General features: G+C 41.2%; 1 protein-coding gene across 1 annotated transcript in view; it reads left to right on the top strand.

Annotated features, from left to right (window-relative positions):
* The first annotated feature begins 3,073 nt into the window (after positions 1-3,073).
* Positions 3,074-25,566, top strand: part of dnah2 (dynein, axonemal, heavy chain 2) — a 70,854-nt gene continuing 48,361 nt past the window's right edge. The window contains 8 exon segments of the mRNA XM_029455337.1: positions 3,074-3,284; positions 20,664-20,737; positions 20,857-21,021; positions 21,262-21,484; positions 22,138-22,248; positions 22,839-23,077; positions 23,237-23,428; positions 24,517-24,674. Coding sequence (XP_029311197.1) covers positions 3,074-3,284; positions 20,664-20,737; positions 20,857-21,021; positions 21,262-21,484; positions 22,138-22,248; positions 22,839-23,077; positions 23,237-23,428; positions 24,517-24,674 — 1,373 coding nt within the window.

The raw sequence follows: 25,566 nt of genomic DNA, 5'->3' as shown, positions 1-25,566 counted from the left end.
TCCAATGTTTCTTTTTTTATAGGGACAGATATGTAGCATAACCTAACGCCACACACAACCGCCTAAGCTAATTCAAATACCCGTCTCTGGATGGACCTTTAAAAAAACATAAAACTCATCAATATTCAGTATCAATATATTAATTATATTATTTGTAGCATATCTGTATTTGGAGCCCTGTTCCTTAATGTTAGTGATTTTGCTCGTGTGTGCATTTTGTTCATAATATATATATATATATATATATATATATATATATATATATATATATATATATATATATATATATAATGTCCTTTTAATGATGTAAAAAAAGAAGGATTCAATTGAAATACACTAGTGGTCTTAAATCCCTGTGATACATGTAATTATGCCAGTACAGTTCCTCTCAGCTCCTCAATATTACATTGAAGACAGTGGGTCGTGTCTCACCATGAATCAGTGTGTTAATGGCTGTTTGACGCTTGGTGTCGAGCAAATGAGGTCTAGTAAGCCGGGTGATGCTGTAGCAAAGACCTGAGGCTCACTGTAATTGGAAATGAGAGGGTAGATGCTGTAGCAGAGAGGGTCAGCTGTCTGCACACACACACACATATTCTTTCTCATATAACACCTCTATCTTTTTCTGATTTACTCACACGCACTCACAGCCTGGTTGTAATTAGTGACACAGGGTACTGGTCAAATATAATGCTGCTAATTGGGCTGGCAGGCACCATTACCCAGAGCTAATCACCATTCTCTGGGTGATGAGGCGTCCTGGCCCTCTGACCACGAGCTGCGAGCAAGATCTGAATCACTTTGCCAGAGCTCAGGGAGTCCTGCTACACCAATTAACCACCAAAACTCGCTGACTCACATACTCAGCTTTACCATATTTGAAGGTAGTAATATTCAGGATAACACAGGGAGAGTAATTGATATACAAGTGGTCATTTTGGGGGTGAGGTATTCCTTTAAGGACTCGGCAATGCTCTTCCTCTTCTCAAAGCGTCCGCGAGTAAGACGCTCACCTCTTCTCTACCTGTGGCGGGTGTTTCTTACCTCAGTGTGACTAGAGTCTCATCCTCTGACATGATGAGGCCTTTATGAAAGCCTTATGAAATGCATCTGGCTCATCACAGCCTCAAGGCTATCCAACCTGCGAGGGCAGCAGCCTTCGAATGAGAGAGAGAGAGAGACACACAGACACACAGAGAGAGACACAGAGAGAGACACACAGACACACAGAGAGAGACACACAGACACACAGAGAGAGACACAGACACAGACACACAGAGAGAGACAGACAGACAGACAGACAGGATTGCTATCTGGAAAGAAGGAAGTAACCTGAACAGAGAAGTTTTTCTTTAGCTTTCCACATCAGGAGGCTTTCATTTTCATGCCCATTAAACATGACCTGACTTTAATTGCATTCGAAGCCTCTCGACCAGACCTCATTTCAAATGAGGGTTTTCTAGCACTTTTCCACAATGCTTGATTTAGCTTGGCCTTTCTTGTAATGTCAGAGAGCATTCTCTTTTTATTGTTCTTATAATGGTTTATCATAATTTAATACGCTGACTTTACTGAGTTCCTTGTGGCTATGCTTTGGTGATTGATGTTCCTTAATTGTTCCTATGTGTGCACAGGCAGTGGAAACACATTTCCTCTAACAGAGGGTAATAAATTATCAATCAAAAAGTTAGTTTATACAAACACATTAATTTAATTATGATGGGCTGTGTAGTTTTTGCAATCAGTTTTGGGACTTTCCATGTGTTATGGTTGGCCTCCTGATGGACTTCAGTTTGCTAAGTCCAGTTGAGCTATCTCCATTTGATACTGAACAGATGGACTTATATTTTAATATCAGTAGATTGATGTCATTTTGCATTAATAATAATAATCATTTTAATAGCTATTTCATTACTTTAAAGAAGCGCACATTGCTACTCTTCGCTTCTCGTCCTTTCATGTTGTGCTAGGAATGGATCACCACGGCCAGGATGAGAACAGCAACTGATAACTCTTTCAACAGCTAAGTATTGTTAGACTCTCTCCTTAAAGTCTCTTTTCTCTGGCCCTTTGCAGTTTGAGTTCTCTCTCCAATCCCTTTGCAGGTGTGTGTGTGTGTGTGTGCCTGTGTGTGTGCCTGTGTGTGAGAGAGAGCGAGTGTTTATCCAGGCTGCTGACAGACAGTTGGGAGAGCAGGTGATCAAGCTACGTTGTAGCCTCTTTAAGATCAGTGTCACACGGGAGAAGGTGGAGGCCATGTCTGTACAGCGGAGAGCACGAAGCAGGTGGCAGAGTTCCAGAGACATTGTGACGAGTAACTGTCCGTCATCGTGCAGCAGAAGACAGCTTGACAAGCAGCAGAAGGTAAGCCTTGGATAGTATCTTCACTATCTGTCCATGTTAGCGCTGACATGGAATCTTCTTGATGTCAAAACTAAAATACAGGTTTTATTTCCTCCACCTTTGGCTGTCCTACTTTCTTTTATCAAACACACAGTTGGACATTCAACTTACCCCATGTAGTAGACTTTCAGAAACAAGACACAATATGACAAGTCAGAAATGTATCCTTGCATTGCTTATATAAAGAGCTCATCATGTGCTGCTCACAGGTAAGAACATGTGAGTTTGTCTGTGTGAGCATCTGTGTCTGGGTGGTTGCTTGCAATGTTAAAGTTGCTGGTGGTTCACAACTTCTTTCCAAATTGAAATAGCTCAACAACTGTTGACTGGATTATCACGACATTTTTCATTTAGATATACATGTTCACCAGAGTGAATCCCTCATGACTTTGTTGACCTGCTGACAGCTCTTCTCGCACCACAGGTGGCAATGCCTCACTAAATACAGCATTCAGAAAGATGCATTCAGATAAATAGATGGCCAATGGCCAAATGATTTTCTGGCTGACAAGCCAACATGTATAGAATTTGTTAATCTCTAAGTATCTGACCTTTTTACCAGAAGAAAAGTTAATAAATGAGCATCTGACTCAACAAGAACCCTGTGGTCATCCTTGCGACTATTGTCGGTCCTTTCTCATGTACTATAGAGTCTCTGAATAAAAGGAACATGACAAAGATCAAGTTCCGTGGCTGTGCCCCAGCACTGGTGCAGACAGCGATGATCCTCCAGGGCAAAGAGCCCACCTGGGCGGAGGCCAAGAGCCAGCTGGGAGAGAGACAGCAGCAGGATGAAGGGATGAATAAGAGAAGGAAATTAAAGGAGAGAGGCCGGGAGACAGAGCCATTTGGCGCTGGCAGAGAGGAACACATAGAAAACGGTAGCACTACCTTCAAAATGAGCAGGAGTAAAACCTGACAAGCATAGAAAGAAACAAAGGAAAGGTAGAACTACTATATGTTCCTTATCTTGGTACCTAAAGGATCATTTGTAGTATTTTCATTTGCATCGCGTCGCCAAATGTTTAATTGAATCTGTGTCGGAGTAGCAGCAAACCTAAGATGAGGATCCATTGAACTCCTCTTCACCAAGCAATTTGTTGATACATGAGAAGGTTCAAGAGTTGAGAATGGGAGTTAAGTTTTGGAATATCGTTGGTCTGTCCGTTTATGAAAGATCTCTGTGCAAAACCTCCCATACGTCCGACATTTGTGTCTTGCTTCGCCTGTGTTTCACACCTGAAGCTTTTGAATCTCTAAAGTGCTTCTTCTCTTCCAATTACCCGCGAGTTGGAACCACACTGATTTTAATTTGGCAACAAATATCAATTTTTTGGATTACAGCAGATGAAATTCCCACATTCACTATAATATCTTAAGTTTTTATTGTAATTAAATGCTGCTTACAAAGGAAGAGGTGTAGATTTTGTAGAAAAGGATTTTCTCAAGTGCTGCAAAGTATAATGAAGTGTGATGGTGTGCAGGTAAGAGGTGAAACTTCTGACTCTGCTAAACCCAATCTTGATGATCACATTCCTGTAACGGTAGTGTTGGAAAAAAACAGATCAAAAGACATAAAACACAAAGCAGCAGGGGGAGATCACAAGAGAGGGCACAAAGCAAGGGAACATTTCTCAGAGTAGGAAATTAATCAAATAAAAATAAAAAAAGGAAAAAATACCTACAAACGACATACCCAAAGTAAATTGAAAGCTGCTCTTCAACCATTTGCACCAGCTGCATGATTTTGGTTTCATTCAAAAGATAACTCTCTTATTGTTCTTGCAAAACTTGCGTGCTTCTGGCACTGAGTAATAGTGGTCTGAATATACTGAATTTTAAGAAAATACACTCTGCCTGAAGTTTGTTGTTGAAAAAGATGTTGAAGAAGATGGGTATAACTGGTAGTCCCGAGCTGAAATACACAATAGAAACAGAACCGAGTGTTATCAAGTTCACCACCAAATTTCAGATAAAAAGGGAAAAAAACTTAATTTATTAGACAGGTTTGTCTAAGAGTAACATCAGGCGTACACCAACTGTGCAATATGTACATGTACATATTATAATATTTATTAATATTGTTTTTTGTTTTTTTTTATAAATAACTATTATATACCCATATTACCTGTTAGTAGTAATCACACAGAGTAAGTGAAGTATGAAGACATTTTTTTTCTAATATTTGTATGTTTTTTTGTATTTTTTTTGTACAATAAATAATAAATATTATTTTGGAAATACATTTTATTTTGAAAAAGCAAACCATGGGAAGTGACGCATCTAACGAAAGAGGCGCACATTTCCTTTACGATGCGCGCGCCACCAGGACGCTGAGCTGTTCCAGGGTCAGTTTGTAACAAAAGAAGTGGGTGGGCACTTTCTTATCAAGTTGATACTCATTGGCTCATGAAGGTTGTAAAAGACCCATCGAAGCTCCGATTGGCTCAAATGAAGTGTCAATCTAACGCTGAGAGCCCGCGCTAAAACCAGGACGTGTCTGAACCGTGATGAGCGCACGAGATATTAAGTTATGACGGTTTATGATCACACAATGTAAACATCGATCAGCTGATTTCACAGATTGCAACACCTGTTCATGGACTTTTATCGATGTGACGATGTTCACAGTGGATATCTTTTTCCCGGAAACGAACGTGTGAACCTCTGGCAAAGCCTTAGGAGCGTCTTTTTCAAAATATTGCTGAAAAGAGGATATTTATGAGGCTTTATAGGTAAGTTGGCTCAAAGTTATGATTTTGATTTTGAGTGTACTTGCTAGGTTGAGGAGCTGATTGCACCGCTAAGCTTTCCAAAAAAAAAATTCAGAATTCAAAAATGTCCATGTACAGGCACAATAAAACACCTGCTGGGCCCGCCGGCGGGCCCGCACACTCTAAGAGGAGATGATTTGCCAGAATTGTGTGTTTTCATAGGACGACCAGTCAGATCATACTGTAGATAACACACACACACACACACACACACACACACACACACACACACACACACACATACTGCTATATAACTGCCATCTGCCCTCTCCTCAGGTACGTTAAGATGTTCACCAGGGATCGGTTTCCCATCCGAGGCCAAGGCAGTGAGGGACTGGGGCAGTCAGGGCGTGCCCTCCAACACATTCTCTATGATGTCAAACATGTCAAACAGTTATCAGGGAAGCAAACAGGTGTCCGAGTCCTCCAAAATATTCCCCAATATTCTGTCCTGAGTGGCATCAAGTAGGAGAAGTGAACAACAACACTTTCAGCTTTTAGTATGAAGCAAATCAAAATCCCTTTGGCTGAGCAAAGACACACTTTCACCAGTCTGCTAATGAGGCCAGTATTCCACTAGTGTTCTGTCTAAATGTACATTCCTGGAACAAAATCATGCATGTTTAAGTGTTCCCATAGAGAACACAGGAATTTAGACTGTAATCTAATTGTACACACATGTCAGAATATTTATGACATAAACATTTTTGTGTTTTGCTGTTACTGTACATTTGTTTTTGATCAAGTTCTGTACATGGAGCAGCTGTGAACACACAGGCTACTGGGCGAAGACACAAAGTTTTAGGAATTAATAATCTTACAATGTAAGTAAAATGCGTCTTCCCATTGTTCTGGTTGACGGTGTCGACACTAAGTGTGTGTGGAATGTACACACAGACGTTGAAATGCCTTTATTGTTGTTGCTACTTGATTAAACATGTCTGGGGAATCTATTCCCTTTCTTGTGGACAGTGCGTTGTGTTACATTGCAGTCAGGGCTTTCCCCTTTGTTTTTCATGACGACTCAATTTGTGTCCCCTGTAGGGCAATTGTATGTCTGTTTGCCTCTGGCTGCATATTTCCTTCGACTTGTATATGCATATCTTGCTACCCTTTTAAATATGGCTTTGCATTGTATTTGCTCCATTTCTTATTTAACAACCCAGAGCAGTTTTTTTCCCCAGTGTGAGCCAGTGGGGAGCAAGAAATAGAAAACTTGGAGCAGTTGAAGGTTTTCACAGAATGCTTTGTGCAGAGAGAGGAAACTGCTGCGGCTCCAACTCCAGGCAAACACAAATGTTGCCTCTGCCACTGGTTACCTCTCTGTAAAGCAGTTTAGCCTCAAACATTAACAGGTTGAGGAAAGTAATGTTGCCTAACATGAGAACATGAGCCCATGCACAGACATTTATAATGGAAACCAGATTGTCTTGAGCCGTTATCAACGGAGGCATTGCAGTAGAGTGCATTATGGTCATATTTGAGGACGGCTCTTGATATTTGAAGGGATTTACTTTGACTGGATATCAGATAAGCCATGTGGAGTGGAAAGCCAGAGAAAGCTACAAAGAATGTTTCAGGAGCTAATATATCCTTCCTGTTCTCTCAAACTGCTGTGACTGTTTCCCCTTTCTCTAAACTCTTTTTGTGTGGTGTTGTTGTGTCCTCTCCTCTAGTCTGCAGCTGCATTTACATGGAGCAGTTTATTTCTGTAATAATCTGAATAAGAGAAAAACTAATTGCATCAAATTAGCTCATTTTGAAATGGTTGGTCTGAAGTTTTTACAATCTGTATAACAAATGAAAATGTGGCATTTTCAATAATTTTCTCTTGTCACTTTTCTACAGATTACCAAATGATGGAGGGGGTTTTGTTCATTTAATGTCTAATAAAACTGCAAATACCAAAGCAGTAAAACACTGTCAAGCACTCAAAACTGTCTTTGTCATTAGTTCGAGGTGGATTGATGAACGTGATGTTATACATGAAAGATCCTAGAGGTAATCCGACTTCCAAAATGTCTATTTAAAAAGACATTTATAGTTCTTTTAGCAGAATAAATGGCTTTTGTAGCTGTAGTCTCTGTAACATTATGTCAACAAAGTGACTCCAACATACTGAGCATGTCTTTAGGGCCTGAATGTGTCGTCCGAGAGAGAGAGGTGGCTTCAAAGATGTACGCTCTATCAAAGACAGACAGAGTGAGAGGAGCATGAGGGGGTAAGTCATTGTTTCATCCCAATCTTTAGGTCATTGTCCTCACTCTTTTCAAAATGTCCTCCATCTCTACTTTCTTTTCTCTGGCCAATTTCTTCCCAGCATGTGCCACTCAGACAGTTTCTTCCTCTTGGTCTTTCTGACCTTTCACTCTCTGTCTCTCTCTCTCTGTCTATTTTTGTGTCTCTCTCTCTCTATGTCTGTTTTTGTCTCTCTCTCTCTGTCTCTCTCTCTCTCTCTGTCTGTTTTTGTCTCTCTCTCTCTTTGTCTGTCCCTCTCGCTCTCTGTGTCTCTCTCTGTCTCTGTCTCTCTCTCTCTCTCTCTCTGTGTGTGTGTATCTGTCTGTCATTTATCTGTCATTGCTCTGCTTCATTGCTCCCACTTCATTCAGCTGTCAGCTCACAATGTAGCCACAGCGTGACATTTAGGGACAATTGAGTGGTGGCAGTTATAGATTGCCACTGCAGAGTTTCAGAGTGGCGTATTTGTCTAATAGCCGACTCGTCTGTTCTGTCTGACATGACAATAATCAATACCCCTTTTTGTCTCTTTGTTCATCCATATACACTTTAATGGTGGTAAGAGTAGCAGGAGTAGAAGTTCATTTTAACAACATACCCAAAATATAAATAAGTGCTGACTTTATGGGAAAAGTCAACCCATGCGTACTTAAACTAAAGGAAACGCAGTAAATAGCCTTTTTTAAATAATTATTTTTGTCACCACTGTACATATATTTAAAACATTTGACATGTATATGGCTTTGTACAAAGCTCACAGTTTCATATTTTGACATTTCTGCTGTATGTTAACCATGCTGAAAGAGGCGACACCTCTCACTGAGGTGTCAGAGCAGCTTGAAATCAATGCATACAACACAGTCAAGATCAACTGCTACCAGAGAGGTGTAAGGATGAAAGGACGAGGGAGGATGACAAGGAGGGGTGGGGAAGGGTTAGGAAGAGTTGCAGAGGGGATGAGAAAAAGAGAAAGGGTTGACGGATTAACGTATACTATAGTTTTTTATATTCTACATTAATTGTGCAGTTTTAAAGTCCACCCAATTCATCTATCTATTAAATATATATACATATATATGTGTATATACACACTGATATATATAGATGAACAATGAGTCAGTGTAATGTGAAAGGGGCTGGCAGTATACATCATACTGGCAGCTCTCTGCAGGAGATCATGATGGAGACAGAAGGAGGACATGGTAAGATGAAGGGGGAAGAGTGGTGAGCATGTAAGGAGAAAAGAAGATAAATAAGGTGAGGGAGAAGGAAGACAAATAAGTGAAGGAGGACAGGGGGCGAGGGATGGCAAGCAGCCACAGCAGGAGGACGTGTGGGGAAGGGAGAGGGGGGGAGAGGGGGACTGATTGAAGATGAAAAGGAGTGCTGAGGTCAGTAGAAAAGTAGTTTAAAAAGCTAAGGACGGAGACAAAGAGTACGGGGAGAGCACTACAGAACATTACATTGTACTGCTGTTTTATAGACACATTCCCAAACTCTATAAAATACAACATAAAACAGAAACTCACATGTGAATTGTTATAAAGACTTTTTTTTTTTTAAGCATAAAACCAGCAGCAAATATTGACACAAAATTCAAAAGGTCTTCTGCAACCGAAGACCAAAGATTCAGAAGAGAATAACTATTTCCCACATCGGGGTGTTGCAGAAGTGCAGGTGGAGAGTCGACTCGAGCAAAGACTCATTTTCACTGCTGCAATGCTGACGGATGGACTGAAGGAACCTTATTTTACCCTCTAAATGTTTTATTCCTCGATCCTCCAAACTATTAGCTGCTTCCCCTTTGTTCCCTTTCTCTGCCTTCCTTCCTTTCCCCTCACTCAACCTCTCCTAAGCTCTCTGCTGGGATCAAACTTTTACCTCTGACTTTGTTCTAAGTCTGCGTGTCCTCAACATTACAGGAAAAGCTTTGGCACTGTCGGTATGGACTCGCACCCACAAAGAGCACCATGATTAGACCTTAGGCTGTGCTAATAACTAACAACCCACGGTGAAGCACTGCAGGCCCTATTAGTATCAGGCTCAAAGCTCAGGGATACTGTTCTGTGACTTCACCCTGGTTTGGGTTTGTTTCTTTTGTAATGTAACAAACATTATCCTCATGTTTTCATGCAGCAGCGAAGGATTGTGTCTTTGATACAGACGTTTTACAGCAATTATGAACTGTGTAGGGAGAAAAGGAGTCGTTTAAAATTAAGAAGTTTCAGATACAACTTTAGAACTGTGGAGCATAACTTGTATCATTTGATCTTGAAAACACAGTGAGATATGCCTTTACAGTTACAGACCGTTCAGTGTATGTTAGGAGCTTTAGTAAGCTGAATACAATCTGCCTTTGGTAGGAACACACTCTGAGTCCCAACCCTTTTGGCTTGTGTCCCCTTAAAGGGAAGAATTGTCTCGTGGGGACCCTTCATTACTGGTTACCCTTCATTACTGGTTACCCTTCATTACTGGTTACCCTTCATTACTGGTTAATTTTCATTACTGGTTACCCTTCATTGCTGGTTACCCTTCATTGCTGGTTACCCTTCATTGCTGATTACCCTTCATTACTGATTACCCTTCATTGCTGGTTACCCTTCATTATTGGTTACCCTTCATTACTGGTTACCCTTCATTGCTGGTTACCCTTCATTACTGATTACCCTTCATTACTGGTTACCCTTCATTACTGATTACCCTTCATTGCTGGTTACCCTTCATTACTGGTTACCCTTCATTACTGGTTACCCTTCATCACTGGTTACCCTTCATTACTGGTTACCCTTCATTACTGGTTACCCTTCATTGCTGATTACCCTTCATTACTGGTTACCCTTCATTACTGGTTACCCTTCATTGCTGGTTACCCTTCATTGCTGGTTACCCTTCATTGCTGGTTACCCTTCATTACTGGTTACCCTTCATTGCTGGTTACCCTTCATTGCTGGTTACCCTTCATTACTGGTTACCCTTCATCGCTGATTACCCTTCATTGCTGGTTACCCTTCATTGCTGGTTACCCTTCATTGCTGGTTACCCTTCATTACTGGTTACCCTTCATTACTGGTTACCCTTCATCGCTGATTACCCTTCATTGCTGGTTACCCTTCATTGCTGGTTACCCTTCATTACTGGTTACCCTTCATTTCTGGTTACCCTTCATTGCTGGTTACCCTTCATTACTGGTTACCCTTCATTACTGGTTACCCTTCATTACTGGTTACCCTTCATTGCTGGTTACCCTTCATTACTGGTTACCCTTCATTTCTGGTTACCCTTCATTGCTGGTTACCCTTCATTGTGAGCATTTCAACCAAAGAGGGATTTCTTTGGGTTTTTTCTTTAAATTTGAAAATGTCAAATGATGCAGTTACTCATGAGAGGAGAACACTAACATAGTTATGTGGGTTGCAAACACTGTCCTGGGGTACATATAGGAATTATTTGGCATTACTGTAAATAACAGTGTGTGTGTGTGTGTGTGTGTGTGTGTGTGTGTGTGTGTGTATTTACAGGTACACGTGCCGTGGTGTGTTTGAAGGCCACATGCTGCTCTTCAGCTTCCAGATGTGTGCCAACTCAACATGGATGAGTCCAGCTTCCTCCTCCAAGGAGGGCTTGTAAGAAAACAAAGAACACACATAAACATCTTGTTTTCATCCTATTTGATTTGAGATGATCCAACAGGACGAACATTTTATTTTCAAAGGCTTGGAACACACTTGATACCCCAAAGGGGAATTCTGTTGTGAATGCAAATGTAGAGCTGTGTAGAAGTTATACTTCATTCACAATGTTTTTTATCCAAAGTAAGTCCCATTAGAAGATAGCTTTCCATAACTTACTTTTTTTGCCAGTCCATTTCTCAATGGGCTATACTCACGCTGTACGAATGTAGTGTGTGTTTGGTCTCCTTACTGATGAACTGAATTGCGCAGGATTGTTGGGATTACTTCATGCTTGATAAAGCAGTTAAGATGGACAACGAGCTGGGACATAATGAAGCTGGATAAGCTGCCAGACTTCCTCATTTCGATCTACTTCCCTCCAACAGTTTCCCCCAAGAACCTTTCCTTTACCACCAGGTTTGTATGTGGTGTTGGACGTTGTTTTTTTTCACTGCAGCAACGAGACTATTCTTCCCAGCAGCAACACTAAAGTTGAAATCAGGTGTGAGGGCAGGTGTATGAGAGTTTGAGAAAGGCAGCTTGTGTGTGTCGTTGCCTTTCCTGCTGTGCACTGAAAAGTTTCATGGCTTTGCTTGACAATTGAGAACAGCTGTATGCTTCCAGGATTTGATTAACACAACAGCTCCCCTGCCAGTGTGTATATATTATACCTTGGTGATGTTGAATACATGTTGTCTCCTCTGCTTTTTATGACAGCTGAGGATCTATTCATGGCTGAAGGCGACTTCGCTTAGTCTACAGTCTAGTTTGTATCTAGCTCAGTTAATGATGTAGGGTCATGATTCATGACTCGTATTTACTCAGCGACTTTGATAAAGGTTTGACTTTATATATTATTAGTGAAAACATGTACACTTGAATACAATAAGTCATACTTTCTTACCCATTTCTCTTTCTCCATACCCTCATTACATTATGTATTCTCTGACCCTTCCACTTAGTTTCTTCTCTGCAATTTCTCACCTGCCCTCTTTTTCTTTACATCACCTCATCCCTCCATTTCCCCCTCTTATTTCTCAACTGCCCTCCGTCCACGCTGTTGCTCCTCCTTCGAGGCGATTGGGAGACTTAGCTGTATTAAGCTACAGAAGATGTTGAGAGCTCTCTGCAGAGGAACCCCATCTCCTTCTACGTCACCGCTTCATTGTTTATTGTTATCACTTCGTGGAGCCGCTCGCTCTCTAATGCTCTGCAAGCTGTGAGTGTCAACCGTATTCCCATCTATCTCTGTCGCTTCTTCTGTCTTCTTCTCTCTCCATGTGGCTCTTTCTCTGTTTCTCAGTGTCTGACTGAGCCCACCCACATTACACCATAAGCCCCTATTTGATGACTACAATGGCCACCAGAGACGAAGGCAATGGTGCTGTAATTCTCAGCTGTTTAAATTGAGAACTGTATCACTAAGCAAGTGTTTTATGCATCGGTTCTCTAATTCTGTTAGATTGTAATAAAAAGCCTGTCACCGGGTTAATATTAGGTGTCAAATGAGTTACGTCATCTATTCTCACTTTCTATTTCCTTCTTTGCTGACTCCTCTCTCTGTCCTATCCCCAGCAGCACAGCTCTGGACCGCACAGAAGTACCATCGCCAAGAGCATGATAGAGGAGGGCGTCAAGAACAGTACGACACCATCTCTTGCTTTGTCGTCCTGCTCTTCTGTCTCTGATCTGTTCTCTTGCTTAGCAGTGGGGGGGGGGGGGGGGGTTTCTCCCACAAGTGTTTCGTTTCGGCTCCAGTGTCATTTGCGCTTGACAAGGTGCACAAACTACTTTATGAATATTTGATTGATTTGGTTTATTCAGATGAATCTTTCACTCACCAAATCGACCCACTGTCCCCCTGCTCCCTCGTGCTCATCAGCATGGTTTGCAGCTATTTATTATACCAGTGGAGGCCTGACTGTCAGCTTCTATGGTTTGTTGCCTTTCAGACACGCTTCTCTGCAACTAGGGAAATGTCACTGTTATACATCAAGCAATGTGTTTGTTTGGTGAAGTCAATTTTTATTGTCTTTCCTTTGATTCATTTTCACCCTTCCATGTCCTCCCTCTTCTTTGCCTGAGATGCATAACAGTCCTAACGCCCTGGGTACTAATGGAACACAAGCTTTCTGTGAGTTGTAACGCAACATTGATTGTAAACTGATTTAATAAAACATGCTTATGTATACAACGTGACCTAATGGTCATCCCATTAAAACCATACACTACACGTACCTATTCCTTACTTTTCCTGTCATGTCTGTGAGGCCAGGGATGGTCCAGCAAAGAGCCAGTTGCTCACTGGTTTCTTTTTAATTATTCCCATTGCTCTGCTTTTGCACAAGAAAATGTCTAGATGTATAAAACAAGGCATGGCTCCTTACACCATGTCATTTACTGTACATGCTGCACTTGATTGATTCATTATGTCTCTCATTAAGCCTGATGTCAGCCAAAGCCAGCACTTACTAACACTGTCATGTTACTAAAAATGTGCAAGAACATAGGCAGGTGTCCCAGAGGTTCAGACACTTAACTTATCAAAGCAACAGCCCTGGTTTGATCCTGGTTACTGACCTTTGTTGCATGTCATGCCTCTCTCCTGCTCTCCCGTGTGTCCTGTCAGTATTTTAAATCTGCTCTCCGTCTGCTATGTATTAAACATTGTTTCAGCACCAGGAGCTGTCCATGCAAAGACCAGTCACCTCTCTCTCTGCTGGATACCTGAGTTGGACATCTTCTGGATCAGCTAAAGGTGCAAAAGCCCTTTTTAAAGTGTCCACAGACTATTATAGCTGCATGTGATTATATTGGCTTGAGGTCCATAAAAACCAATATGAACATATTTATATTGAAACATATACATATTTATGGAAGACAGAAAAGCTATGCCAAACATAGCTCTGCCCACGGCATCACCGTCAGGTTGTGAAAGCCAACACAAATGAACACCGCTGACGTGAAGGGAAAACGTTTTTACGGCTGGTCTGGGACATTGTCTATCTATGGCATCAACGATTCTGAGGTCAGAGCCTCATCAGATACTGAAGTAAACAGTGACAGTTATTGGCATATCTGCCCATCAGATGGACGTCAACGCAGTGAAGATGTTGGTGGAACCGCTCAATGACTGACTGGCAATGACTACGATGTGGTTGTGGTTATGGTGGTGATGATTGATTACAATTTATGCGTGGCTGCTCTAAAACACCACATACTGTCGTCTTATCTCAAGCAGAAAGGCTATTTGATAGCCTGTCAGAGTGAGGGCCAGTTAGACTAATGGATAATGACAATCTAGTTCAAATGTATGAGACTAAATCCTATTGTTATAATGTCTTCTTCTCCATTGTATCTTTACTGATTCTTTCTACTTTCTGCAGCACAGAATTTGTACTTCTTGCTTTACTTCTTGATCTGAATCAGTCAGTGTGTTAAGCTCATCGTCCTGATGCCCCCCCCCCCCCCCCCCCCCCCCCCCCCCCCCCCCTAGGTGAGTGAGAGTCTGTAGAGATACTCTGAAGTACCTCATTGCTGGGGTCAACTATGGAGGTCATGTAGCAGATGACTGGGACAGACGTCTTGTAACCACATACATCAATGACTACTTCTGTGACGCTGCTGTAAACCAGCCCTTCTTCAAGTAAGACACACACAGACACACCTTGTTTTTCTGCCACAGCAGAAATATGTATATGCATATGGGAGAAATGTTATTTGTATATTTATGTGATACTACAAGCAGTAGACAGAAAGAAATCTAAACTTATCCTCCACTATGCTACAATATAAATACCCTGGTAAAATGTACACTGCTTCAGTTTGAACAAATAAATGATGTATTTGTGTCCAAATGCATACAGTCCACTGACGTAGAAAGAAAATAATTCTGGGGAAGCGCACTGCGGCTGCACAACAGCTGACAGAGGTGCACTTCTAATCCCTGCTGAAGCTCCTTGTGGTCGCAGAGTGTCAGCACCACCAAGTGGACTGTCACAGCATTACAGCCTGGGAAATATAGACACAGAATCGACCTGATGAACACTGACAGGAACACTTAATCATTGCTTTTTTTTCATTCAATCATTTACACCAATGCACATAGGCATCCGTGTCCCCTCACTTTATTTTCAACCATCCACTCTCAAAAGATTTAAGGCTGGTGGTAGAGCAGATTAAATGCTATTTTCTTATTTACAAATAGCCAGATGAGTTGAGGTCTTCAGGATTGTTTTGTTCATGCCGTCGTATAATTACAGTGTGAAGCCGTATGAACAACTCAGCTCCTAAAACACAAAAAAAAAACACTTCATAATGCACACCATAATATTTAGATGGAACCATGGCAACTAGTTATTCACATACCACAACAAAATAGAAAATAACCTTAATGTGAAGATTCTCAGTCATACGGATGAACGGATGTCTAGATCCAAAACTGTATTAATGTCGTCCACAAATGTTTTGTGTATTTGCTGCTTACTTGCTCTTTTGTCCGAGGAGGATTTAGAGATCTGTGCCTTTTGTACCCCCATGCAGAGGTTCTTAACCTTCATACTGTCTCAGCTTTACCTTCTCTTTTCTTTATGCTTTTATTTGATGAAAGGGACAGAGAGAGTGGCCTTGATTTGAACTCTACCTCCCCACTCTACCAGGTGTGATACCAGTTTAGTTGCTCCTTTTAACAGCAGAAAGGGTGTCTGTGGCCAATATCAAATTGCAAATATATATTTGTGTATTTATTTAAGTCTAAATTAAAAATATTTTAAAGTGGTCCTTATGTTTGTCTCCTGCTGTTAAATAAGATAAGATCTGAGGATTGATGGAATACTCAAAGGGCTGTTTTACGATAATTAAAGTAAACATTATTAATAATACAGGAAATTGGGAATGATGTTGGATTTGTGAATTTGTCCCTGAGAACTGCCAACAGTTAGAGTGCCTCAGAGCGTATGCCCCATTTCTGCTTTCACTTTTTCCTTTATTCCAAAAAACATTAACGAATCGCTGAACAATTCCTGTAGATCCAGATTAGACGTGGTGGCAACCAAATTTCTATTTTAAATAAAAGTTAAGAGGACAGATTGACAGATGAAACGTTGTGTGTGTGTGTGTGTGTGTGTGTGTTAGTTTGTCTCTGGTGGAGCTGAAAAGGGATGAAAGGCTTAGTGGTGATGCCATCCAGTTTGGTTTCACTGAATCTATGACTCCCGTGTATCAACACAGTGGGAGAAGGTGCCATCCCCTCACTACAAACAAACACTCACACAGAGCATGGGCACACTCCTCTAACATCATCTTTCAAAGCCTGTTCTATTAAGTCTTCTAATGAATTCATTCTTGTGTAATTCTCTCCTTCCCATACTGATACTACTCCTTTACTTGATACCTTCCTTCTTTTCGTATTCTTAAATATTCTGTATCGATCTTTGTGATTCATCAACACTAATCTACTTTGCTCCCTTCAGCCAGTCAAACAGCTGCAGGCCTGTCTGTACTGACTCACTGCTCTGTTATTAAAGGTGCATTTATTCATCACCCTGCCTGGCTGCAAAGACACACACTTATTGTTCTCCCCTGTTCAACCATACACACACACACACACACACACACACACACACACACACACACACACACACACACACACACACACACACACATACACACTGCGATGGGGCTCTGGCAGCATTCCAGCCGTGATTCTGTCTGCACACTTCATTCTGGGTTCATTATCACTGGAGCTCTCTTTACAGTGGGGAGAGAACACAGGGTGCTGTCAGCCTGGGTCAAGGGGCTAGAAAAGATTCTTGCTACAAATGTGTGTGTGTGTGTGTATAGTATGACTCAGTAAAAAGCGTGTGTCCACTGAGCAGGGGTCATGCAGGGCAGTTTGTGCTTTTCTTCAAGTGCCTTCAAGATTCTGTCCTTATTATGGACTGTGCATTAAAGCATGTATGCTGAGATATATATATATATGTGTGTGTGTGTGTGTGTGTTTGTGTCTGTATGCACGTCTGTGTGTGTGTATCTGTGAGTAGCTGTTCATCAGGTGGAACATACCTTGGTCCTCAGTGGCAGAACAAAGCCACTGTCTGTGGACTAATCGTAGTGTAATAAGAAAAGTAAACCTTCCAAGGCCTGCTCCACTTTCCTAAAAAGACCCTGGGCTCATTGTGCTCTAGCCAGCGGCTTATTACTGCTGGATGTACTGTGTGTGTGTGGGTGTGGGTGTGGGTGGGTGTGTGTCTGTGTCTGTATTTCTTCTTATAGCAATATTGGACAGCTATTAGGGCTGCTGCCTCCAGCTGAGCTTCTCTATTCTATGGGCCACTTATAAACTAGACAACTCTCTGTTACTCTGTCTCTTTTTTCAATGTATTTCTATTTGCGGCTCTCATTATCCCCCCCATCTTTTCTCATTTTACTAAGTGATGCTGTATATCTCCGGTCTCGACTCATCTAGTCTAAGCAGCAACAACAGCCCCTCGTAGACTCTCTGTCCTTATTTATCCCTCCATCCCTCTCTTCTCCGCCCCTCCTTGGCATGGCAGCCTGTCATTAGTTGTGAGCTCACAGACTCATGGCTTTAATTTTGGCCTGCCTGCCTCTCTGTCTCTGGCCATTTTGCGTGCGTGCGTGGTAGTTATATTGCATGACTTCAGCTGTATTGCATACACAGGTGCTTGTATTTCTCTTATCGATACATGTACTGTATGCATGTGTTTGCATTTAATATGCTTGTGCACCTGTCCTGTTGATTTGACACACCTAGATACACAGAAACGTTCACACAGTCACAACACACACATGCAAACAATGCAGTTAATCAAGGTGAGGTAAAGAATGTTTTTATGCTGATATGCATTTCCCCCAGGCTGTAGAAGAGGACAGAGCGACTGAAGGAGAAATGAACCTATTCAAACAAATGAATTCTAATGAAGCTTTACACACAAGACGTTTGGAGTCGGTCAGCGCTGTGAGAGAAGGCCCGGACTTCCCCACTGGAAAGGACTCAGCCCAAACTCCTGAAAGGGAGGGAGAGAAAAACAAGAGAAGGACCCTGGAGAAAGTGAGCCGGGAGGAAGAATGGTCCAGTAATGAGAGAGGGGGACAGAGGGGGGGAGGGCTGAGCTCAAGGTTGTATTCAGACTTAAGGATTGTCCCCCTGAAAGACCAAACACGAACTTCCTCAGGGTTTAAGAGCCTCTTTATCAAACCTGTGATGTGTGTGTGTGTGTGTGTGTGTGTGGGGTGGTCTCTGGTTGGGTGGTAACAAAAATGTAAGACTTGGGAGGTGTTTTCTTTCATAGATAAAAGCTTCATCTGAAATAAACTAGATTGTAAATGCGGTGTAGAAACATTTTAGATGTGTAATGGGCCAATAATTAACTTTCATGTCTAATAAAAGAAAAGAAAATGTCATACAAATCGTAATTTTGTTTGCACCCAAGGTGGTTACCAGCCTGTCGATGTCCCATTTTGGTTTTCCCTTTCAAATGGAGCTGTGCAATCATTTAGATATGACTGCGCAGAGATGCAGGATCAGTGATGAGTCTATCCGTCAGGCATTGCCCATGGGCGAGCACATCAACATTTTCTCAGCCTGGGCTGTGATCTATCTGCGTGTACAGTGCTCCCCGCACCTAAACGCGTTATAGATGTTGAATGAGGTTTCATGATAATTATTTTGGTAGAAGGCTTTTATGGAGCTGCGTCATCCGTGGCTGGGAAAGGAGCTTTGCAGATTTTAGTACAGTACCTCTGTAAAAGATAAACTCATAGTCTTGAAGGAAGTGGAAGTTTTCTTATTGAAGATATCATAAGATTAATACATAGGCATAAAATATGTAACTGAATAAAATAATGGTTTGGTGTTGCGAGATGAAATGTACAGTTATGGTGAAGTTACATTGTTTTCCTCCACACTTCTTTACCCTTGTGTCCCTGCAGCACAACACAGTCGTTCTGCCACTGGATGGCGACCCAGGACAGATATTTGGAAAAAGTTTAGATTGAAAGACTGCAGAAAGATAACAGAAGAAAGTTCTGCAATTTAAAAGATTTAACGGATTTAAATAGAAGATTTTTGTTTTTAAGAATGTATAACTAACATATGTTTTCCCTGATTGATATTGAAAACATTATTAAAGTGTTTATGTGGTGCATTTCTATATAAAAATCAATATTGAAGGATTCCTGAACAACAATAACCCATCAAGTGTAATGTTAATAGGCTTCTAATCCTATTTCCAGAACTTTCAAATTGGTCTTCCTGATAAAGTAAATAACTAAGTAGGCCCTAATAAGAAAGCAAATACGCTGAAGAAGGATTTTGAACAAATTGGAGACCTCAAACATGTCCTTATACAAATGATACAAATGATGTGCCGCTGTAGTTCATTTGATCTGCATCGAGGTAAAGAGATATCCCACTTTGTGTTGGTCTTATGAGAGGCTATATATTGACCTAAACTGTTATATTATATTACAGAGATGTGGACTTGAGTCATGACTTGGACTTGATTTGACTCGAACCAATGTTTTGATGACATGCAACTTGAATTGACAGTAAATAAATAACTTGAGCCTTGACTTGACTAGAGAAACAACGAGTCAAATGACCTGTGTTCATTTGATGTTTTCAGTTTAATTAAATATTTTATGTTTGATTACATTTATTTCACTGAATATCAATAATTATGATACAAATTCAATTCATTGTCATACTTTTTGATTAGGTTAGAAATAACATTATTAGACCGGTAGGCTACTAATACCTTGTCTTTATTCTTCACCTGTAACTTGACTTGGGACTTGCTTGAGACTTGGACTACATTACTTGAGTCACATGTCTGTCATATTATAGTAGGGTATATTATATCATATTAAACTAATTAAATGCCGTTGCTCGTATGGCGGGGATATAACTATAGCACCAGCTGTCGACCTCATAATAAAGACCTACAGCAAACTAATACAGTACTAAAGATGGCACTTCTCCCACATTATCAAGATGTTGCTCGGAAATGGTTGAAAAGTTAAAAACTCCACATACCTCGTGAACGTGCTCGTGTCATGCCCAACTGTACTCCAGGGTTACCCAGGCAACCAAACGTTTCCATGGAGACATGTACACGCAAACCGCCGGTTTGACTGAAGGGTTGGCAAAGGAGGAACACGTAAAAGAAAAGTAACGTAGCTAACGCAAAGAATAACTTTTTATTAAATATTTTACACGGATACAGTTGTTATTGAACTTAGTTGAAGGTAGTTGTCATGTATATCAGCGGCTGCGCTTGTTACCGGAGAAGTCATTAAGGTAAACTGACGTTAAGCAAACTAGTTGCTAAAAGTTAGCGAGCTAACGTTAGCTAGACTAAGCTAGTTTGTTACACACAATCCGATAATAGCTTCTTTGTCTCTAACGTCATAGTTTAGTCTTTTTAACAGCAAAGAACAGGACAATGAGAGTTAAATGTTACAGTTTATAATTATGAATTGACGTTTTAGTGTGTCAGTGCATTTCAGCGTTTCTTGTGTGTGTCTCTTGTGTGCTCTTTGATAACCACAGGGAACGAAGAAAGCTTCGAGCTGGAAGCTTTAAAAAAAAAAATGGATGAGGAATACTCTAAGACCATTCGTCTGGTAAAGCTGGTCATTAATTGTAATGTGTATTTTGTTCTTCTATCTCTGTGGTGTCTGGACAGAAATAATCCCCCTAAATAACCACCTTTTCACCCTCCTTTCATCTCTCTCCATGGAAGTTGTTTATCCGGTGTGTGGCTCTTTCTGGTGTAACCAGAGAGTTGTGGATAGAGGAGAATGAGCTGGCTTTGGATCAATTTATTGTGGACACATCTATCACAACCATGGTGGTCTACATGGACAACCACGTCAGGCTGCGAGTGAAGTACGCCATGCCTTTACCGGTAAAGCACACTTTCCTTCCCAATTTTAATACTTTATCAATTTTAATTATATAGTTTAATATCCAGATACTTGCACAATCCTGTCAGAGAGTTTTGAGTGTTTGAATGCCTTTGTTGACATTCCTAAAAAGCATCATTGTCCACGTTGTCTGAAGAGCTGAAGCGCTCTCTTCTCCTGTACAGTATGTTTCATTTGACATTTTCTTCATCTCTCCTCACCACCCTCTTTTATTGGGACAGGTGGTACAGCAGCTGTCCTATTTTTGCCGCATGCCAGGAACCCTAATCACAGCAGAGACCTTTGATACGGCCGTACAGTTTGGCACAGTGCGAGGGGACACCATCCTGAGGCTGCTTCATGACATGACCTGTTTGCATGCCCCTCCTGTTGCCCTCAGCACCTACAGGTGCATCAAGGATAACTATACCAAAAACATGCACTGCTATCTTGCCAGCCTCACAGGTGAGTACCTCAGAGGAAAAGAGAGAGAGAGAGAGAGATCATTCACTGTTCACGACACCTCGAAAGGTAGTAATTCTAAAACATTTCTTGACTCCTGTAAGGGTGTTATCCTTGCCTTCCTCACTTTGAATTGACATTGAGGCTTGTCTCCTCCATACAATACGTCTTAAATGAGCAATCGACACTGGCAGTGTTTGTAAAGCGCCTTTGAAGAGTTTTAGACGTCCCTCACTCCCTGTCTCACATAACAGAAACACTTCTATTTCTACACATCTTTCACGCTATGCCAATGCAAAAAGACGCATTGTGAAATAATACATGACCCCCTACATTTGTTTAAGCTTCACTTCTTTTTCACACTTTTCCTACTAATAAAGGGCATTTACTATGAGCAGCCATCTAACATCACACAGATCTTCTGCTTTCTAATATTAGTGAACTATAAGCATACAGTATATAGCTTCCACTGGCTGCAGAAATAAAGGTTTACTAGGTCCTGGTACAGAGGTTGCACTCTATGATAGGATGGTGTGGTAGAAATCATCGAGTCAATTGGTGCAGTGTTCACAGCATGGCAAACATGACTTTCTGAAATTGTCACAGAACCACATGTGCTCCAGTGTAATATTGTATACTATTTTATTTTTGAACAGATGATGTGTATAAGAAGGTGGGCAACACAGTTCTATACATCCCGATGGAAGGCCTACAGTGCAGCCCTTTGGAGGCCAGCAAAGACGAGAAGCTGGTACACAGAATGGAGAGTAAGTTCTGTACATGTGTATGTTTGGGTGGTTGGCGTGTTTTTCTTTTTCAATCTGTCACTGTGGGGTCACTGTCTAAGTCTTAGATAGAAACTCACCAAAAGTCTATGAGTGTGAACTCTTAGACTCTCATAGACCTTTGGTGAGTTTCTGTTCAAAACAACATTGAAATTGCAATTTCTTTCTGTTTCAGAATCAGAGTCTAATCCGTTCATTGTTTTTTTTGTATTCTGCTCTTTGTCCACCCATCGTCTTTCTTTATCAACTTCCCCTTCGACTTGGTTCTATCCTCAAATCCATGCTTTTATTTCAGCATTTCCTTCGTCAAACTTAGTGGCTTTCACATCTTTCCAAACGTTGCTCTTCCTTGCTCCCTTTGTCCTTCTGTTTTGTTCTTATTCTGACTCTTTGTCTTTCTTGTCTGTCTGTCTATTTATTTTATTTGCACACATATCAGATTATAAAAATCAAGAAAAAGAAAGGAAATGTGACAGGAAAGGTCAAACAGCCACAGGCTTATGAGGAAAAACAAACATAAACAAATATCCCTACCTCTATTTCCCTGTTCTTACACTTCTTCCTGTTATTAGTTGTTATGATCCACTGGACGGATAAGATCAAGGAGCTACTGAATGCCCAAGAAATAATGAAGATGAGGGACAACTGTGGCCCGCTTCAGGAGATAGCTTTCTGGAAAAGTCGCTCTGCCAAGCTGTTGAACATCACCCAGCAGCTACAAAAGCCAGGGGTCAGGCTCATCCAGAACATCTTGCAGCTCTCCAAGTCTCTCTATGTACAGCGATTCTGCAAACTGGCCAAAGAAATACAGGTACTACAAGTCTGAAGTCCAGAATCATGTCTTCATCAATCCTTCCTTACTCACGGACTAGAGCTCTGCTCGCTGGTGCTGCTCATTATTGCAACATTACAGCAGGAACATTACTAACTAATCACTTCTCCTTTGTGTGTGTGTGTGTGTGTTGCCTAGGAATGCTCTCTGCAGGCCCAATCAAACTTGTCCTACCTGTTCATACTGAAGGAGCCATGTGAAGAGTTTGCCCAGCTCAAGCCTAGCCAAGTAGCTCCTAAGCTGCGACACATCGTGAGTCTCATTCGCATCATCTGGGTCAACTCCAACCACTACAACAACAGCGAGAGGATCACTGGTCTTTTCCGCAAGGTACCTGCATTATTCTGCATCCAAGTAATTTGGGCGTAGTGTTCTCACACCAGCTTTCTTTGCTTGCTCTGTCTCTCTGTTATTTTCATTCCTCTCACACTCATACACCATGTGATCATACAGTACATACACACTTCATATTTGGAACCGCTATTTTGTAGATAATTAAAACGTGTGCTACCTCATGGTCCTTTACACAAGCAATCATGTATTCCACAGATGAGTCAGTGGAGCAACAGTAACAGATAACCTTTCACTGTCAGAATGTCCTTAAAGTTGTAGATCAGTTCTCCAGTTGGATTTTGTCAATGCACCTAAAGAGCTGGCTCTTTTCATTTCAATTGCCAGCTCTGCAGACACATTGGTCTCGCTCTCTCTAAAGCAATGGGTCTAATTATTTTGTAAGTGTGTGTGTGCATTGTTGCTGCAGTGATCTGACAGCACAAGCACTTCTGCTGTGGTGCTCCAGGGCTCACTTGCCTGATCAGGAAAGTAGTAAAAAAGAATTAAACACATTGTTTGTTCCTGATGGAAGTAGCTGAGGAGTGAGCTATCTTGCTTCCTTCTCAGCTCTGTTGAGAGTACCGATCGGTGGAGGGTGAAGACAAAGTTTATAAGCTGAAGCGCAAGTGAGCATGTAAATTATCCTTGAAACAGGAGTGCAGTATAGTTGGGTGGTGTTAGAGGAAGTGGGCCAAAATCCAGATTAATTTACTTGAATAAAGATTTAACATGACAATTGCATTTGTTGTCATTTGATAACTGCTAATAAATAAAGCAATTTGTAAACGGGCAAGTACAACTTGAGGAGTTGAGGCAACAGGCTTTTCACAACACAGCCTTGCCTCTGAGCTGTCGTTTAAAAGCAACATCATGTAACAACATTACATTTTGACTGGGCTGTTTTGTTGTGGAAAGAAAATATTAACCCTCTTGGCCTGATGAAGAAGTATTTGCTGGCTGCTAAAAGGACATTAGGAAAACTTACAACAAACAATATGCAGACTCAAACAAATCATTTACAATGTAGTTATGTAGGTTTCATGTAGAAGTGACTTGTTAAGTGTTTGCATTTTGCTGTGTTGCAGATGAGTAATGAGATCATCCGCCTGTGCTTCCAAAGCATCTCTCTGGACAGGATCTTTGAGGGCTTTGTGTCATCCAGCAAGCAGAACCTCAGCGACTGTATCCAGTGCTGCTTGTCCTGGAAGGACATTTACCTGCAAGCCTCACAGATTCACCACCAGTAAGAACAATCTCACATGTGTGGGGACTCAACACACTGTCATCTGGGTTAGAGGCTGACATTTTTTCAGCAATGCAAGCCACTATCACGTGACTAGAACAAGAAAAGAAAAATGATAATAACAATAGGTCAGTAGAGATGCACTGGTCTGGCCGATCAGTCTCAGATATAGCCGATTCTGTGCTTTTCAAATTTACATTCATGCACCGCACAATGGTTTCTGTGGCGCACAGCGGCGCAGCCAGTAACCGACTATTGTCACAGCCACACACACTCTGTTGCAAATCGCAGTGACCGACTCTTCTGTCCCTCTCTTCCTCTCTTGCTCCGTCAGTAAGTGTGGGGCAGGCAGAAGGCCGCCACATGTTGCAAGAGTTAATATAATTCACACGCCTTTGCATGAGATCGTTGACTACATACACAATAGAGACATTTTCTCTGATTCTTCTCTTATATGGTTAAACATACAACTGAATTTCCATTAAAGAAAAATTATGCAAATGTTTTTGTATGTTGTCAATAATAGTTTTTACTAAGAAAGAAAATTGCAATCGGTGCATCTCTATATCTTATGAATATGCAGTTCTAATATGAATAAAAACGGGAATGAGATGAGAAGGGAGTTGTTCTTCCGGGACTGGGACGGAACAGGATTTATTTTTTTATTCTGACATGGGATTAAGTCAGACAGAAAAGCTTTGATTTGAAAGAGTTCATGGCAGAGATGTCCTCAGATTCTCTGGAAGTTTACTCCAGATATGTGTTGCATATTATTAAAGGCTTCAGTGACCGCTCTAGACCCAGTTCCAAAATACTGATGATCACCTGACTGTTTCTGACTCTCCACCCCATCCCCCCTTTCTTTATCCTCCTCTTTGTCTCTCTCCTATTC

This window comes from Cottoperca gobio, chromosome 18 (assembly GCF_900634415.1).
Source record: "Cottoperca gobio chromosome 18, fCotGob3.1, whole genome shotgun sequence".
Lineage (NCBI taxonomy): Eukaryota > Metazoa > Chordata > Actinopteri > Perciformes > Bovichtidae > Cottoperca > Cottoperca gobio.
Note: the sequence above shows the minus strand (reverse complement) of the source record. Positions and strands in the feature narration are given on the sequence as shown.